At 37.2% G+C, this 19,542-nt stretch overlaps 3 protein-coding genes and 1 pseudogene across 5 annotated transcripts in view; 1 reads left to right on the forward strand and 3 right to left on the reverse strand.

The window, feature by feature from the left end:
• Positions 1–1,123: 1,123 nt before the first annotated feature.
• LOC133054291 (splicing factor 45-like) lies at positions 1,124–3,227 on the reverse strand. The gene has a single exon (XM_061139170.1). It carries the CDS (start codon positions 3,225–3,227, stop codon positions 2,022–2,024), a length of 1,206 nt encoding a protein of 401 aa, XP_060995153.1. The 3' UTR covers positions 1,124–2,021.
• A 5,520-nt stretch (positions 3,228–8,747) lies between these two features.
• Positions 8,748–19,542, reverse strand: part of LOC133054275 (zinc finger protein 420) — a 97,776-nt gene continuing 86,981 nt past the window's right edge. For 2 of the 3 annotated variants that reach the window (XM_061139113.1, XM_061139112.1), the window contains exon 6: positions 8,748–11,992. In XM_061139113.1, coding sequence (XP_060995096.1) covers positions 10,173–11,992 — 1,820 coding nt within the window. In that variant the 3' untranslated portion in view covers positions 8,748–10,172. The remainder of the gene's footprint in view (positions 11,993–19,542) is intronic. The other variant, XM_061139118.1, reaches the window with a different exon arrangement.
• On the forward strand, positions 12,021–15,713 carry LOC133054299 (translation machinery-associated protein 7-like; annotated as a pseudogene).
• Positions 15,864–17,396, reverse strand: LOC133054294 (adenylate kinase isoenzyme 6-like). The gene has a single exon (XM_061139175.1). It carries the CDS (start codon positions 17,210–17,212, stop codon positions 16,694–16,696), a length of 519 nt encoding a protein of 172 aa, XP_060995158.1. The 5' UTR covers positions 17,213–17,396; the 3' UTR covers positions 15,864–16,693.

The following is a 19,542-nucleotide window of genomic DNA, read 5'->3' on the forward strand; positions in this document are numbered from 1 at the left end:
TGGCCTCTGATTACATAAAGTTATCTTTGGACTCCATATAATTTTCTTGCAGTCTGCATAAACTCCACTCATTCTGCCACTTCTATGCCACTTCCCTTTACCTCAAATTAAAATATCTGTTACTGTATTCCCAGTTAAAATGGGGTTTATTTAATCTATCTATTCAGAGAAGGCTTCATGCCCTCCTCAGAGCTAGGTCAGGTACTTTTGTTTGCTCTCCCAAAGCCTTCTATTGTCTTAAAAACATATATCTAACTTTTTCTATTTAAAATAATTTTTTGAAATGACATATGCTGTTTGTAGTATTAAAAATACACAAATGTAATTTTTATTATTATTTAATGTAACTTTTACATAACTTCCTTTTATCCTTATCTTGAATCCCTTCAAACTCACCATGTCTTTAAGTGTCTCCTTCTAACAAAATAAAACACAAATGTTACTGTTTTTTGTTTCTTTTAATTTACATAAGCAGTATGGCACAACAGACTTATTAAAACTTTTTTCACTCAGCAAAAACCATATCTAGTTCTTTTGTTTGTACTGCTCCATAATATTCAACTGATTTTATTTGGCCATTCCCTGAGTGAAGGATACTAGATTGCCTCTAATCCCACCAACAAACTTCACTCCTCCAACACCATAACAAACAAGACTATGATTAAAATTCTTATACATATCTCCTATGGAAATGTGAAATTTTCTCTGGGATGTATACCCCAGAGAATGAGATTACTGTATCATAGGGTTCACTTGTACTTAATTTGACCAAAAACTCTCCACTATGTATATTCCTATTAGTAGTGTATAAGAGTTCCTCTTTCTCCACACTACTACCAACACTTGGCATTATCTAGCTTTCTAATTTTCACAATCAGCTATGTATAAATTTGTATCTTATTTAAATTTGATTTATCTGACTATTGAAGTTTGAATATCATTGACTTTCACATAAAATATTTGATTTTTCCTTTCTGCAAAATGACTTCATATCTTTTTCTTGGGTATCTACTTTTTTCCTTTTGATTTGTATAGTTTAGTAGCATATTCTAGTTGATAGTGTAGATCAGCAGTCCCCAACCTTTCTGGCACCAGGGACCTGTTTCATGGAAGATAATTTTTCCATGGAGTTGGGTGGGGAGGGATGGTTTTGGGATGATTCAAGAGCATTAGATTTATTGTGCACCTTATTACTGTTATTATTACATTGTGATATATAATGAAATAGTTAAACATCTCAGCATAATGTAGAATTCGTGGGAGCCCTGAGCTTGTTTTCCTGCAACTAGGCAGTCCCATCTGGGGGTGTTCAGAGTCATTGACACCTGAAGTGTGATGCTTATGTCCAGTCTACTCTGTAATCTTGTTTTGGTTGCTGTCACTACAGAAAACTTGCTTCACAAAGAGGATGTTGGAAATGGAAGCAGGCTTTTCTTTGCTTTTGTGGCAATCTCAGAATATTTTCCCTTGACTTTAATCCAGAACATAAGGAGATTTGAAGTTGTCAGAAACATACTTTTAAGGCCACCATCATTTGCGATTGCAGGCAGTTGATCCTCTTCTAGCATGGACAGTGTTGATTGACCTGGCTTACTTGTAAGTGGGTCATGGATCCATCCCTTCACAGTTCGGGAATCTTTTTTTGGCTGGGAAGTAATGCTCAAACTCTTTCAAAAGCTGAGATAGGTGATCATGCACTGACTGGGAGAAGGAAGACGCTCTTCTCAGTCTCTCTAAATCTCTGCTAATGTTTGAAATGTCAAAAATTCCACTATTCACTAGTTGCCTCCATCATTCCAGTTTTTTTTTTTTTTTTTTTGGTTTGTTTTTTTAAAAGGATTTTTATACTATATTAAAAAAACCACAAAATAAAAAAGGGATCAGTCAACATATCTTAGAAGTCCTCACAGAGTCTCTGCACCCACAGCCAGGAAAGGCCCCCCTGATGCCTTGTTCTCCTCTGCTCACTCTGCAGCTTGCCAAAGGATCGCTGGAGATGACTCAGGCTCTAGTTTTTAAAATCAAACTTGTTCTGCCAAATCCAGGACCCTGAATTTATCCAAATTGTAGAAACATGCTTTGACCACCCGTCCACCAAAATACCTCCCGTTCAGATCAACAACAGCTTTAATTGCTGACTCAACCCTCTCGAATTCTAAAAATATTCGTACTGCTTCATCATCAGGGGCACCAGGAATTTCAAATATCACACATTTTCCAACTTTGCCATATTTTTCACACTCTTCCTTGGTTTCTACTTCCAAGTCTTCATCCACCTCTCCTGCACCAACCATGTTCCTGAGTAGGACCACTTTGGTAGGACACTTAAGTATTTCAGTTAATGGATTCGAATCCGACTTCTTGGCTGCGTCTTTCTCGGTGGCGTCGCCCATGATGATCTTGCCGCCCCGCTTGCTGGTCTTCTCCACCGACAGCGCTGTGCTCAGGCCCCGCTCATGCTTCCCGAGACCCTGGCCTTCCCGGAAGCCGTACTTCTGCATGATTTTATGTGCTACCGTGCCCCCCATGTTGGCGAGGAAGGAGTTGCCAGGGCCGGTCGGGGATCGGGGTCTGTCTTGTTCCTCGTACACTGGGGGAGGGATAGCAGCTTTGGAAGACTGTGAGCGAGGTCGTGAATCCTCTTCATAAGGGAAGTCTCGGGGTAACTCTTTGTCCTTCTCCACAAGAGACGTGGGAGGTGCAATGGCAGCTCCGCCCATACTTCTTTTCCTCCTCTCTCGCTCATAATCTTCATCTTCATCAGAATCTGGATCGGGTCGCCTGGAAAACCCACTAGCTTCATGTCTGTCTTTACGCCTCTTTTCTCTCTCTTCTATTTCCTTCTGTCTTTCCAGCTCCCGCTGCCTCTGTCGCTCCTCTCTTTGGCGCTTCACTACTTTCTCATAATCGTTAGGAAACATGGGATCATATTCATCAGCTAAGGGGATCAAAACTTCTCCTGCAGAAAACCCGCTGGGAACAGGGTCCTTGAGGCCTGCGGCCACGTGCGGCAGAGTGTCCACGATCTGCCGCTCATCTGAAGAGCCGCCTCGCTTTAGGTTGATTACTGGAGCAAGGACTGTACTTTGTTTTGTCCTCTGGCTCTTGGCCTGATTGAGAGCTGCCTTCTTCACCTGGAGCTGAGACTGCAGGAGTTTGAAGTTTTTGGACCAGCCTTCTGTTTTTGAGTCGCTGGTCTCCACTCCCAGGTCATCGTACAGGGACATCTCAGTTCAGTGCCAGCGCGCCCGGCCGACGCTCCCGGGCCGCGGCGGCGCACCGACGCCAAGGCGCCGCCGACACCGCGGGCTGGGCACTCGGCGTCAGCCCCCGACGGCAACACCGCTCCGGCGCCAACCCCTCCCTTCCAGTTTTTTAATGCAACCACTTTATCTGCCAACTTGAATGCAGTTGTCATTCTCCTCTGAAGTGACAGATTGAGTTTGTTGAATATGTTACACAAGTTTTGCCACCTATTCTGTGTCAATGAAATGTGCTGCCAGTGATGACTGTTTTTCTAAAAGAAATCTCTGGAGCAGCTCCTGTAACTCAAGAACTCTGGTCAGTGATCCATCTTTAGAAAGTCATCTCACTTCTGTGTATAAAACATATGTGTTTTGCATCCATCTCCTCAGAGAGCTGTGAGAACAGATGTGAGTTAAGGGCATGTGCTTTAATGTGGTTAATTTTGATCACATCCTGTAAAATGTTTTTAGGTTCAGGTGACATTTTTTGGCTATCCAGCATTTCTTTATGGATGACACAGTGTGTAGATTAACTTTCAGAAGTGACCTTTTTGGCCTAACTAGTGAAACCAGAAAGTTGTTCAGTCACGGCAGCAGTTCTGTCCATATGTATACCAACACAAAATAGCCAGTTCAGTTTTCCTGATATGTAATCATTCAAAGACTTGAATAGTTCTGTGGCTGGGTGTTGATTGGCAACAAAAGTGCACATAACATATCCTCATGCACTTCCTGGAACCTGGAATGTTAGGTCCATGAATCAAGGTAAATTGGAAGTGGTCAAACAGGAGATGGCAAGAGTCAACATTGACATTTTAGAAGAATCAGTGAACTAAAATGGACCAGAATAGGTGAATTTAATTCAGATAACCATTGCATCTGCTACTGTGGGCAAGACTCTCTTAGAAGAAATGGAGTAGCCCTCATAGTCAACAGAGGAGTCCTAAATGCAGTACTTGGGTGCAGTCTCAAAAACGACAGAATGATCTCTGTTCATTTCCAAGACAAAGCATTCAGTATCACAGTAATCCAAGTCTGCGCCCCAACCACTAATGCCGAGGAAGCTGAAGTTGAATGGTTCTATGAAGACCTACAAAAGACTTTCTAGAACTAATACCAAAAAAATGATGTCCTTTTCATCACAGGGGACTGGAATGCAGAAGTAGGAAGTCAAGAGATGCCTGGAGTAACAGGAAAGTTTGGCCTTGGAGTACAAAATGAAGCAGGGCAAAGGCTAACAAAGAATTTTGTCAAGAGAATGCACTGGTTATAGCAAACATCCTTTTCCAAAAACACAAGAGACAACTATATGCAGGGATATCACCAGATGGTTAATACCGAAATCAGATTGATTATATTCATGTGAAATAGTGGGCTGGATGAAGCACAAGCTGGAATCAAGATCGCCAGGAGAAATATCAATAACCTCAGATATGCAGATATGCTATCCTTATGGCAGAAAGCGAAGAGGAACTAAAGAGCTTCTTGATGAAGGTGAAAGAGGAGAGTGAAAAAGCTGGCTTAAAACTCAACATTCAAAAAATGAAAATCATGGCATCTGGTCCCATCACTTCATGGCAAATAGATGGGGAAACAGTGAGACTTTATTTTCTTGGGCTCCAAAATCACTGCAGATGGTGACCGCAGCATGAAATTAAAAGACACTTGCTCCTTGGAAGAAAAGCTATGACCAACCTAGACAGCGTATTAAAAGGCAGAGACATTACTTTGCCAACAAAGGTCCATATAGTCAAAGCTATGGTTTTTCTGGTAGTCATGTATGGATGTGAGAGTTGGACCATATAGAAGGCTGAGGGCCGAAGAATTGATGCTTTGAACTGTTGTGTTGGAGAAGACTCTTGAGAGTCCCTTGGACTGCAAGGAAATCAAACTAGTCAATCCGGAATATTCATTGGAAGGACTGATGCTGAAGCTCCAATACTTTGGCCACCTGATGCAAAGAGCCAACTCTTTAGAAAAAAACCCTGATGCTGGTAAAGACTGAAGGCAGGAGGAGAAGGGGACAACGGACGAGATGGTTGAATGGCATCACGGACTCAGTGGACATGAATTTGAGCAAGCTCTAGGAGATCGTGAAGTACAGGAAGCGTGGCATGCTGCAGTCCATGCGGTCACAAAGAGTCAGACACGACTGAGCAACTGAATAACATGACACTTCCTCCTGACAAATATATCTCACAAAGGCAAGTATTTTTGCCTGTTGTCAACATTGGTAGACTAGTCAACCTGAATTGTGTACCACAGTGACTAAGTGCATCCTAAGAGCTGCACCTCAGTATCCTCTGCTATTTCATCAATCTGTCTAGTTATGGTGTTAGCTGAAAGAAGAACATGTGCCACCTTTTGAACTGCAGTATTTAAGTTACCTGACAAATTTAAAACAGCAATCATAGAAATGCTTCAGTGAACAAATTGTGAACGCACTTGAAAGAGATGGGAAAAAAGTAGGAAATCTTAGCAAAGAAAGGGAGAGTATAAAGAACAAAATGAAATATTTTAACTGAAAAATACAGTAGCAGAAATAAAGGACTTGGTGGATATGCTCAAGAACACAGGGGAGAGGACAGAGGAAACCATCAGTGAACTTAAAGATGGAACAAGAGAAATTACCCAATATGAGCAAAAGAGAGGGAAAATATGCTGAGTCCTAGAAGGAAAGGAGAGAGTGTGAGTCTGAAGAGGAATGCAAAGAAATAATGGCAGAAAACTCCTCAAATTTGGCAATAAATGTAAGCCTCCATATTCAAAAAACTGAGCAAATCCCAAACAGGATAAACCCAAAGAAATCTATAAGACACATGATAATCCAACTTCAGAAAACTAAAAACAAAACAAAACAAAAATTGAAAGCAGTGTGAGAAATGATCTATACCTACAGAGAAACAGAGACTTAAATATTTTTTTTTTTTATCAGAACACAGGACGTTCAGAAGGAAGTAGCATATTTTTCAAGTGCTGAAGAAACTGCCAGCCCAGAACTCTGTACTGGCAAAAAATATTCATGAATGAAATGAAGGAAGACATGCTCAGATGACAGAAAACTGAGAATTTGTCAGGAGGTCTAAGAAGTTCTTCAATATCAGGAGTGAGGAAAGGACAGAAAGTATACATATGCATACATTTAATGTTGAGTTCCCAATTATGTTAGATGGTTCAATAAAAAATGGCTACACTATTTTATGTAGTTCTTAAGGCATATAGAGTTATGATAACACACAATGAAAGGGGGGAAATAAGGTTTTGAACTGGTTCAGTGTTAATGAAACTAGACTGTGATAAGTCATGTATGTATAAATTAATACCTAGAAATTCTAAACTACTAAAAAGTTAACAAAAAGAAATGTACTTAAGAACTCTGTAGACCAAAGTAGAGCGAATTATTGTACCTGCAACAAGTGGAATTGATCTAAAAAGAATTATGTTGAGTGAAAAAAGCCAACCTTAAAAGGTTTCATAGTAATTAGGTAGGTAAATATAATTATTAAAGGTAATACAGTGATTTCACTTATAGAACACTCCTGGTATAGTGAAATTATGGAGAATAGTGTTTGGCAGGGATTAGGAGTGGGGTGCAAGGGGAGGAAAGAAGGTATGACTACAAAGGGATAGAATAAGTGATATTTGTGGTGTTTCAAGTTCTATATTTTCATTGTAGTGGTCATTACAAAAATTTACACTAGATAAAATTGTATGTAACAAGAGACACACAAATGCACACAAAATCAGTGAAATCTGATAAGGTCTATGAATCAAATTAGTGTCAAATTTGATATATAACCATATATATATATATATATATATATATGGCTATAGGTCATGTAAAATGTTAACATTAGGGGAATGCAGATATAGGGTACACACTAAAAGTCCTCTAGGGCAGTGGTCCCCAACCTTTTTGATACCAGAGACTAGTTTCACAGAAGACGATTTTTCCATGGGCCAGAGGGTGGGTGGTGGGGAAAGAAGATGGTTTGGGGATGATTCAAACACATTACATTTATCATGCACTTTGTATCCTCTCCACCTTAGATCATCAGGTATTAGATCCCAAAGGTTGGGGACCCCTGCTTTAGGGTATCATTTCTTCAACTTATATAAATCTGTAATAATTTCTAAATAAAAGTATTTTTGGAAGTTCCAGGAGAAAAACACAAAATATATGAACTATTCAGAGACATTATTTTGGGCTCCAAAGTCACTGCAGATGGTGACTGGAGTCATGAAATTAAAAGCCATGAAATTTCTTCTTCTTGGGAAAAAGCTATGACCAACCTAGATGGCATATTAAAAAGCAAAGACATTACTCTGCCAACAAAGGCCCGTCTAGCCAAAGCTGTGGTTTTTCCAGTAGTCATGTATGGATGCGAGTTGGACTATAAAGAAAGCTGCGTACTGAAGAATTGATGCTTTTGAATTGTGGTGTTGGAGAAGAATCTTGAGAGTCCCTTGGACTGCAAGATCAAACCAGTCAATCCTAAAGGAAATCAGTCCTAAATATTCATTTGAAGGACTGATGCTAAAGCTACCAATACTTTGTCCACCCAATGTGAAGAACTGACTCACTGGAAAAGACCCTGACACTGGGAAAGATTGAAGGCAGGAGAAGGGGATGACAGAGGATGAGATGGTTGGATGGCATCACCAACTTGATGGACATGAGTTTGAGCAAGGTCCGGGAGTTGGTGATGGACAGGGAAGCCTGGTGTGCTGCAGTCCATGGGGTCGTAGAGTCGGACATAACTGAGTGAACTGAACTGATTCAGAGGAAAGAAGTTTCAGTACTATAAATATTTGAGTTCATTTGTGGCAGAAGCCAGCACAATATTGTAAAGCAATTATCCTCCAATAAAAAATTAGAAAAAAATTGAAAGGTATTAATATAAAACAGGTGTGGTATAGAAGAAGTGAACTTTCACATTCACTGAGCTCTTACCTGACACATAACCACCATCTGAATTCCCATTTAAAAATTCAGAAGCCAAAGAAAGATTTGTTGAAATACTTTGAAACTTCTTCTGTCCCAATATGAGTTAACTATCCTTATCTTGATATGTTATGACATTAACATTTTACATTATGCATGAGTGGTCTTTCCCCCTTAGTTTGAAACCAACCCAAATGCAGGTGATCTTTTTTCCCCAAATGTATCCCAACTACTGAATATTTGTTTCTTCACTGGTTTCAAATAGGAACTCATGTTTAAGATAAAAAATGAAAAATTTTAAAGCTCTCTTCAAACAGATGCTATATACTTCTGATTTGTATATGCTAATTAACAGGTGGTAAGCAAAATATCTTAATTCAGGTTTGGCTTATGTATTATTATTAAAGATAACTTTCTATAAATGTTATATCTGATAAAAAATAAGAATCCATATAGGTCCAGGTTTTCTCTAGCCACTTGATTCTTGTTTTAGAGAAACAGGAAAATACAGACAAGAAATAATTATTTAAAAAAACAACATAATTTTGACAACCGGATTCATTATTACTGTCATATTTGCTTTGTCTTTTATTAAAGAAATATTGCAGATAAATATAAGAACTGCCTTCACTTCCTAAAAGGCAGTCAATGTCATATATGTATCCATGATCAACACACAGTACTGTTCTTTGCATTGTTTTATTATAGAAATGTTCACGGTACATTTTGCTTTTTCTGTCAATATTATGTAGTCTATCCATGTAATTATATGTCAAATTTGTATTTTTAAATATTATGTTCTATCATAGAAAACCATATTGTATCACTCTATCCCTCTCTTAATGGAAATGTATGTATTCTATTTAGAGGAATACAAACCATGACCATTTAACATAAAGATATATGTATCTCTGTGACATATGTGGGTGCCTCTGAAGCCAATGCACCAAAAGAGAACTGAATGTTCCATATTTATGTATATTTAAAGAAATCCTGTTACTCTAAAGTAGTAAATATAGTCTATTTTATTTTCATCATATAGAATTTTGCTTTTTATGTTCTAGTCTTCAGTTTGTTTGGATTTTATTTTTGTATATGATAAAAAGTAGAGAGCTAACATTTTTTGTTAATATGAATCTTCCATTTATTGAATAGGTCATTTTCTCTCCAGTGATTTGAATAGCACTATAATACACAAAATTTCCATATCTCCTTCCTCCAATCTTCAACTTGTTTCACTGATATACTCATTAAGAACATCGTTTAAAAACAATGATACCAGCTTTAAATAAATGTGATATCTAATGGTGTATCTTCTCTCTCGTTTTTTGTTTTTTGTTTTTTACATATTTCACCTATTTGTGGCCCTTTACATTCCTATATAAAATTTAAATCAGTTTGTGAAATTCTTAAAAACGTAACTGGTAAAAAAAAAATTTTTTTGAGTGGAAGTACTTTAGAGATTTGTGAGAAATTATATATATATAACTATGTCTTTTTAGACAATGTTATTTTTCTCAAAATTTCAGGTGTTCTTTTGTAACCTTCAAAATGTTTAACTACATATATATGTGTTGTAATTCACTATTATGTTTATTCATAAATATTTTATATCAACCTATCTTCTAATTAACTATTCTAGTATAAAAAGGTTATTTTAAAAGTATTTCTTTTTTCTGCAATGGCTAGGAGCTCAACTATCATGTTGATAAGCTGATAGCAAATATCTTGTTTCAGATTTTAGTTAGAATGCTGAATAAATATCATTAGGTAAGATGTCTGCTGAAGGTTTTTGATGATCAGCTTTCTCATACATTTTGTCCCCTTGGTAAGAATTCTGTATCACAAATGTGTGGCTTCTTAAAAAGGCTTTCCCACATTCACAGTTTTCTGCTCTAGATCCCATTATATAATGTGCAAGGAAATGTGAATTCCTTCTGAAGTCTTTTTCCATATTCACAAGATTTATAAAGTTTCTATTTCTAATAAGTATGAATTCTCTGGTGTCTAACAAGGTGTGACTTTTGGCTGAAGGCCTTACCACACTCATTACAATGATAAGGCTTCTCACCTGTATGTTTTCTCATGTGAAGTGTAAGAGATGAGATTTGGGAAAAGGCTTTTCCACATTTACTACAGTCAAAGGGTTTCTCACCTGTATGACCTCGTATATGTATTGTAAGGGAGGAACTTTGGGAGAAGGCTTTTCCACATTTGTTACATTCATAAGGTTTCTCACCTGTATGACCTCTCATGTGTACAATAAGGGAAGTTCTTTGAGAGAAAGCTTTTCCACATTCATTACATACATAGGGTTTCTCACCTGTATGACTTCTCATATGTAAATTAAGTAGTGAGCACTGAGAGAAGGCTTTCCCACATTTATCACATTCATAAGGCTTTTCCCCTGTGTGACTTCTCAGATGAAGAGTAAGGGAAGCAATTTGAGAGAAGGCTTTACCACATTCATTACAGTCATAAGGTTTCTCTCCAGTGTGAACTTTTTGATGTGTAATAAAGTTTTGCTTTTGGCTGAAGGCTTTCCCACATTCATTACATTCATAGGGTTTCTCTCCAGAATGAATTTTTTCATGAGCAATGAGATTTGATTTCTGGCTAAAGGCTTTGCCACATTCCTTACATATATAGGGTTTTTCTCCAGTGTGAATTCTCTGGTGTCTAACAAGATTTGACATCTGAATGAAAGCTTTCCCACATTCATTACATTCATAAGGTTTCTCTCTAGTATGAATCTTTTGGTGTGTAATGAAGTTCTTCTTGTGGCTGAAGGCTTTTCTACATTCCTTACATTCGTAAGGTTTCTCACCAGTATGACTTCTCATATGTACAGTAAGGGCTGAGCTTTGAGAGAAAGATTTTCCACATTCATTACATTCATAGGGTTTCTCACCTGTATGAATTCTCACATGTATAATAAGCATGGAAAACTGAGAGAAGGCTTTTCCACATTTATCACATTTATAAGGTTTCTCTCCTGTATGACTTCTCATATGAAGAGCAAGAGATGCTATTCGTGGGAAGGCTTTACCACATTCATTACATGCATAAGGTTTCTCCCCAGTATGAACTTTCTGATGTGCAATGAGGCTTTGCTTCTGGCTGAATGCTTTTCCACACTCATGACATTCATAAGGCTTCTCTCCAGTATGAATTTTTTCATGATCAATTAGATTTGATTTCTGGCTGAAGGATTTCCCACACTCCTTACATGCATAGGGTTTCTCTCCAGTATGGATTCGTTGATGTCTAATGAGATTTGACATTTTAATGAAAGCTTTCCCACATTCATTACATTCATAAGACTGCTCCCTACTGTGAAGTTTATGATGTTTAATCAGTTTTTCCTTGTGACTGAAGGCTTTTCTGCATTTTTTACATTCATAGGGCTTCTCTCCGGTATGAATTCTCAAGTGTCTGATGAGGTCCAAAGTTTGATCAAAACCTTTTCCACAATGATTACACTTAAAGGGGGTTACTACAAGATGGGATAAGCTATTGCCAAATGATTTCATAGGCTCCTTATATTCACAGTCTTCTCTTCCTATAAAGATTCTCTCATAATAGTTGAAATTATTATGTTCTAAACACTTTCCAAATAAGTCATATTCATAGACACTTTGACTGGAAGGAAAAAAGTCTGAGTTCAGAGGCAATGCATTTGCAAATTTCTTATGACATTCACTGACTTTTTCTTCAGTCAGTGTTTTTGTGAATTTATCTTCAAGTTGTGTCAAAAGCCTGTCCTGAATTTTCAGCTGCTCATCCATCCCCCATATTTCTCCTAAAAGAAATTGCAAATAAATGTCACTTGTAAAATTTCCCAAAATTATACCTAATTAAAAACAAAAAAATACATGTATGGGATTCTTAGCTTATAGCCTCATTTCCTATTAAGCAAATTCTAGGTTTATATATAGCTCCTATTTCCTAAGTTTCAGTAAATCCCAAGAAAGGAAATATGAGTAGAGGCAGGTATTTATGAAATAGAAATAGCTTTGATTGCTTAAAGGGATCTGAAATAAAAAATATAAAACTGTTGGATAAATTAAGAGGGGGAATTCAGAATATACAAATGAAGAAACATCAATAGAGAAAAAGGTAAAACAGGAAGCTAAAAAACCATAAAAGTATTTTACAAGATTCTATGGAAATAAGCTTTCATAAATGGCTTGACAGAAATAATTTCTGGAAAATATAAATTACCTAAACTCACTCTATAAGATGTAGAAAAAAAAAAAGACCAATTTCCACAAATAAGGAAGAAATCCCCCCAAACAAAACAAATAGACAAGGCCCATAGATGTTTACATGGGAATTTAAACAACTATCTAAAGGACAGCTGTTAAGCATGTGCTATACAAAATATTATGAAAGAAAAATATTTCATAATGTTTGTGTATGAGACAAACATAATAGCAATACCAGATAAAGGTAACAACCCAAAAAGCAAACTATACATCAATTTCATTTTTGAATATCAGTGTGAAACTCTGTATTCAAAATGACCTAGAAGGAAAAGAAAGTGACTCAGAAGCATATTAAATATAAGACATACATATGTTGCTGTTTTCCATGAATAGAAGTATGTTTCAATATTAGAGAAATCTATAAATAAATAATAGTAATAGTAAATAGGTCAAAAGTGAAAAGTCAAGTAATCATTTCCAAAGATATTAAAAACATGTTAAAAATTCAACACCCATTTTTCCATAAAAATAACTTTATAAAATGGAAACATATTTAACTAGAGAAAAATCACAATACAACTTAAACCTTGGTACCATTCCTAATGGGAAAAAATCCCAAAGCAGTCACATTAAAGTCAGGAAAAAGAAAAAGATGAGTACTATCACAAATATTATTATAGTTCAGGGTAGAGCATTAAATAAGAGAAAGAAATGAGGTATAAAAAACTTGGAAAGGGTGACTTTCCTAGCAGTTCAGTGGTTGAGACTGCTCTCCCAGTGAAGGGGGCATGGGTTTGATCCCTGGTTGGGGAACTAGGGACCCATGTGCTGCACAGCATGGATCACCCTCCCGCACACACACAAACAACTTAGGAAAAATTCACATTATTTGTCAATATTAAAACTCTTTCTTTGCAAAATCAAGAGTTACCTGAAAAATTATAGAAAGTTCACTAAATTCACTATAGCAAATTAATACTCAGTTTTAGTAACTTTCCTATATACAAAAAGCTATTTAGAAAAGATAACAAAGGACTACATTTATAATAAAAATACAAAAAATTTGGGAATATATTTAATTAGAAAGTTCAAAAAATTGTAAAACTTTAAATGCACACACATGAACACATGAAACAGTGTTATGGATTGAATTGTGTGTCCCACCTTTAAAATATGTTTAAGTCCGGGGGAAGGGGCACCAGGCACCATGTTGGGCCGTGAAGGTGGCAAGAAGAAGCCCCTGAAGCAGCCCAAGAAGCAAGCCAGGGAGATGGACGAGGAAGATAAGGCATTCAAGCAGAAGCAGAAGGAAGAGCAGAAGAAACTTGAGGTGCTAAAAGCAAAGGCCTAGGGGAAAGGCCCCCTGGCCACTGGTGGAATTAAAAAATCTGGCAAAAAAGTAAGCTGTTCTTTGTGCCTGAGGCAATGATGACCCCTAGGTTCCATTCCTGTTTAAACAACTGGATTCCCTGCCATGATATCTGTTGCCGCCTATAGCTAGAATGAAGTGTTATCTTGGAACCTATTGTACATTTAAGAATAAACTTTTGTAAAATAAAATAAAATATGTTTAAGTCCTAATGCCCACTACCTCAGAACATGAAATTATTTGAAAATAAGGTCACTGCAGATGTAATTAGTTAAGGTGAGGTCACACTGGAGTAGGGTAAGCCCCTAATCTGATTGGTTTTCTTAAAAAAAGATTGCCACATGAAGAGACAGAAACACAGGGAAACACTATGTGACGTTAAAGACAAAGATTGGAGTTATGCTGTCACAAGCCAAGGAACATCTGGGGATAAAAGAAGCTGAAAGATGCAAGGAATCTTCTGTAGGTTTCAGTAGGAACATGAGCCCTACTTACACCCTGATTTTGTATTTCTAGCCTCTACTTTGTTACAGCAGCCCTAGGAAACTAAGACAAAAGGCATATCACATTCTTGGAAAAGAACATTCAACAGCAGAGATGATAGTTATTCACAAGTTAACCTATCAACTTAAAGTGGTTTCAATAAAAATGCTTGAAAATACAAATAAGTAATAGCTCAAAGGAAAATGATACTACAGGTTGCCAGCATAGAGGAAGACATGGGTAAGAGAAGAAAAATTTTTTTTTCAATATGTATCCTTTTGTATTTTAAAAAATCTGTATTGTAAGCATGTACTACATATTTTTAAAAAATTCACCTGAACACTACAGTAATTAATAAAATGAGAGCAAACAACAGGAAGGTTAAAATAGGATGAAAGAATCAGAATATAAAAGCAGAAAAGCCTACCTAGCATGACTGAAAAGGGAGTAAGTACTGGGCAAAAGGGGGCTTTCCCAGGTGGCTGAGTGGTAAAGAATCTGCCTGCCAGTGCAAGAGACACAGATTAGATCCCTGGGTCATGAAGATCCCCTGGAGAAGGAAATGGCAACCCACTCCAGCATTCTTGCCTGGGAAATCCTATGGACAGAGGAGCCTAGCAGGCTATAGTACATGGGGTTGCAACAGAGTCAGACATGACTTAGCAATTAAACAACTGAACAAAAGGGAAAACAAATAATGAGAAATTAAATATGGCCTAATTGATACATGAATTTGTCTCTGATCCTACCCAAAACCACATGAAAATGAGGCAAAGAATAAAAAAGGTATAAACTAACAAAGACAAAGACTACTCTTCCATCCTAGAGAATATGTGAGGTTACTCTCATGAGAAAGATAAGCAGAAGAGCTCTACATCAAAGATGTTAGGGGATGTTTAACTTTAAGGAATCCAATATGTTGCATTTTTCTTCCTTTGTGTGCCATTTCTCAAGGATTCTCTGTTCCTTATCAGTTCCTATTCCCGGAACGAGTAGAGCTGCACGCAGCTCTCAGGACTGAGATCATGAGAAACAGCATCTGCTTGGATTCCTTTCAGTAACTCCCTTCAGTGACTCTTTTCACACAGGTCCCTGTGTCTTTCTTTTTCTTTCTTTCTCTCTCTCCCCCTCCCTCTGGCTCTCTCTTTCACTTTCTTATCGACTCTGGACTAGTAGGTTCCGGTCCATTAAAGGACCCCAACACACCAGGCAGAGGAATTCAGAGATAAGGAACTGGCTCAAACAGAATAAATGAAAATCTACATACCAAAGGGTAAGATTTACAGTCCTCAGTGGCTGCTTAGCTCAAAAATAGGGAGGAAAAAATAATCTCCATTTTCCTCTCTGCCAGACTGAGAATAAAGGAAATGAAAGATTCATGTGAAAGCAGGTAGTTAAGAGACTTGGTAGAAAACAGTATACTGAGCTCAAGCTTTTGAGTCACCTCAGTTTAGGGAAACAGAAAAGCTCAATTAAACAAAAGGGGTTGAGGGAGAAGGCAAGATCAGGTCTTTAAGGTACTGTCCAAGTAGAAGTGACGAAGTCCAGGAGCAAGATCAAAATACCAAATGTGGAAAAAAAAAAAAAAACAAATGTGACAGAAAAGACTCCGTTTTAAGATGGCAGAATGAAAAACTATCTGATCATTTTTCCTGTACACAAACAAGAATTGAAACATCGATGCTTCAGTGATCCTAGGTGGTGGCTATAACCCTAATTATAATGAGTTAATGTTGACAAATACAGTGAAGGGTGGGACAGGGGAAAAAGGATTCTAAGAGAAGACAACTGTTCATGCCAATTGAGGGCAGCACAAACAGCTGACACTGTCAAAATGGACATCCCATCTTGAAGGGAAGAATTAATTAACCCATGTTTACAACATGAAAATTTGGGAGTGCAGACTGATTACAGGAGACTTGACATCCCTAACTATGTCAAGGAAGTCAGGACTGAGCAAGGAAACACTGTGAAATCCTATCTTTTTAGCAAGAAGTCTTGGAGTGAGAGTATAAGATTCAGAGTTATGAGACTTGTAGCCACAGTTCCTTTTTGGATGAGAAGAAATAAAGCCTAAACATACTTATATTCACACAACCATGCAGAATAAAAGGTTTTAGTATGAAGCACAGATATATTCCTATACATCAAGAGTTGGCAAACTTTTTCTTTTTTTTTTTTATCTTTAACCTGTGTTTTAAGAGATCATCTTGATTTTCTTATGTAATAAACTTTTACAGTCTTAACTCTCAATCCTTAATAGTATTATTCATTATATTCGAGTTTAGCTTTCTCATAGAGAAAAAAACCCAAACATAAACCTTTATACTATCCACCTCCTAGTCTAACAGCACAATTTCAATAAGAAAGTTTTATTGATAACTGAATAATTTGTGACATCAGCAGAGAGATATCAAGAGTGATTGTGCAGTGGCCATTCTTGTTAAGAACTGTGATCTTTGACCCACTGCTCAATCCATTTCAGTATCTGATTGATATTATCCTCTAGATCTTCTGGTTTATTGCTCGGCAGTTGATGCACTATTTCTTCCTCGTAGGATGCTAAGGCTTCTTCATGAAGAACTTGAAAAATTTCACACTGAACATTATCTTTTAGTTTCTTCTCATTATAACCCCTATTTTCAAGTCTTTTGTACAAAATACTGTTATCTGTTTTCAGCACAAATACTATATGAAACCAGCGTTCAGGGAAGAAATCATAGCCATGGTAATCAACAATAACTCCACCTTCACTCATCTGGTTTTCTAACTCATCAACTACTCTATCTTCATCTAAAATGGGACAGTCATACTCTTCATCATAGCCATCATATAACTGCCCTTCTCGAGCTAAATCACCCACATTAATGTATTTCAGTCCTGATCTTGATGCAAGTTCTTTGCCTAATGTAGTTTTTCCAACCCCTGGTGTACCAGTGAGCAGGATGTTTGGAAGCAACATGGTCCTCGCTGCGCTCCAAACTTTTTCTTAAATAAGGTTAGATTGCAAATATTTTAGGCTTCATGGGTCATATGGGCTTCCCTGGTAGCTCAGATGGTAGAGTCTGCCTTCAGTGTGGGAGACTGGGGTTTGATCCCTGGGTCAGGGATCAGGAAGATCCCCTAGAGAAGGAAATGGCAACCCACTTCAGTATTCTTGCCTGCAAAATCCCACAGATGTAGGAGGAGCCTGGCAGGCTACAGTCCATGGGGTTGCAAAGAGTCAGACATGACTAAGTGACTTCACTTTCTTTCTTTCTTTCACTTTCATGGGTCATATAGTCTTTGACATGACTATTCAACCTTGCTTCTGTAATAGGAAAGTATTAACAGTCAAGATATAAATGACTTGGTATGAATTTATTCCAATAAAACTTTATTTACAAAAACAAGTGGCTGGTCAACAGGTTTGTGCTCTAAATCTGAGAACTTTCTACCTCAGAAAAGAAAGTTTGCAGTTTTGTTTGCAGTTTAGTTTGCAGATTTGTGCTCTAGATCTGAGAACTGTCTTTCCTTCCCTAACATTATACTTCTTTAAAAATCAGGTCAAGAAAGAACTATTCTCACTCAAAAATAAGAAGATATTGAAATCAGATCTCTTAAAAAATGTAAGAGGAAAGAAAAAAAAGAAACATGCTATAAAGAAAGCAGACAAAAATTCAAGCTAAAGCAATTATGACATATAGAATGAAAATCTTGACTGAGTATTGCCATCAATGAAAAAACTTAGTGAAAATACCAGGTATAAATCAAGAGCTAGAAATATAGAAAGATATTTATAGAAATATAAATGCATGAGGAAGAAACAATGAGAAAACAAAAAGGGCTAAAAAAAGATTAACCAGCAGAACCAAGAAAGAAATAGAGAGAAAAATAAAACCACCCAAAACAAAAAACACCATGCAAGTCAGGGGAATAAAAGAGACAGACTACATAAGGATTTTTAACATTGAAATTACAATAAGGTAACCTCATTTGCAAAACTAGACAGTGGATAAAACTGAAATTTTGAAGCATTACTGGGCTTACAGGAAGTAGCCTAAATCTCCAAGAACACTGCAGTATTCTCCAACAACCTGAGCACTATACACACACACAAAATGAACAAAACAAAACCAAGTATTAGCCAAAACCACGATTGAGAGATAGCAGAACTGAAAGCAGCCTGAAGATGGATCTGACTTGAGTACCTATGCAAAGCCTTATTATGTAAAGTATAAGGCTCTTGGGCTATCAGTAAAGAAGAAAAGTTCAACTGAGGTTCCTACCAAAAGCCAGGACCTTCAAAGAACTGATCCTCACTTGGAGACGCCTCTTGGTGCCCACCAGAAGCACATGTAAATCATGTTCAGAAGAAAGCAACCCAATTTAGGACAAGAAGACTATCATAAATTAAGATTTTAAAAAACTCAAATTGGAATCAGCTACCATCAAGCACATGAAGAATCAAAACACACTGAGTCCTCAAAACAGGACATTTAAACCTGAGGACTTAAAATACTGGAACTGTAAGGGACAGAATACAAAAGAGCTATGTACAGTATTTTTAAAGAAGCAAAAATTAAAACACAAATCTGAAGAAGCCACAGAAATTATTAGGAAGAATCAGAAAGATGTGAGAAATTTTTGCAAAAACAAAAGAAATTTCTAAAAATACAAAATACTTATACTAAACATTTTTTTCAAAGGTGGATAAGTTAAGCTTCTCTGGTGGCTCAGTGATAAAGAATCCACCCGCCAGTGTAGGAGACATGGATTCAATCCCTGGTCCAGGAAGATCCCACATGCTGCAGAGCAAATAAAGCTGTGTGGCACAATACTAATAAGCCCAAGCTCTAGAGCACCAGAGCCACAACTACTGAGCCCGCGTGCCTCAACTACTTAAGCCTGTGCACTTAGAACCTGTGCTCTGCAACAAGAGAAGCCACTGCAATAAGAAACCTGTGCGCCACAACTAGAAAGTAGCCCCTGCTCGCTGCAAATAGAGAAAGCCCATGCATAGCAACAAAGAACCAGCAAAGCCAAAAATAAATAATTTTTTTAAAAAGGTGGATGAGTTAAAAATAAACACAATTGAAGAGAGAATTAGTAAACTGGAAGATATATTTAAAGTAATTACTGAGAAGGCAACAGAGAGCTACAAAGGAAGAAAATAGGAGATTTAAAAATATGGAGGAAAAAATAAAAAGGTCTAGGATCTATCTGAGTTTCAGTAGTAGAGTGTTAAGACAATGAATGACAGCTAATATTTGATGATGCTGAGAATGCTGCAGAATTAATGGAAGACATAAA

The sequence above is a fragment of the Dama dama genome, chromosome 4 (assembly GCF_033118175.1).
Source record: "Dama dama isolate Ldn47 chromosome 4, ASM3311817v1, whole genome shotgun sequence".
NCBI lineage: Eukaryota > Metazoa > Chordata > Mammalia > Artiodactyla > Cervidae > Dama > Dama dama.

Coding starts and splice junctions, on each gene's coding strand:
- LOC133054291 (XM_061139170.1), bottom strand. CDS start 3,227: ATGTCCCTGTACGATGACCTGGGAGTGGAGACCAGCGACTCAAAAACA.
- LOC133054294 (XM_061139175.1), bottom strand. CDS start 17,212: ATGTTGCTTCCAAACATCCTGCTCACTGGTACACCAGGGGTTGGAAAA.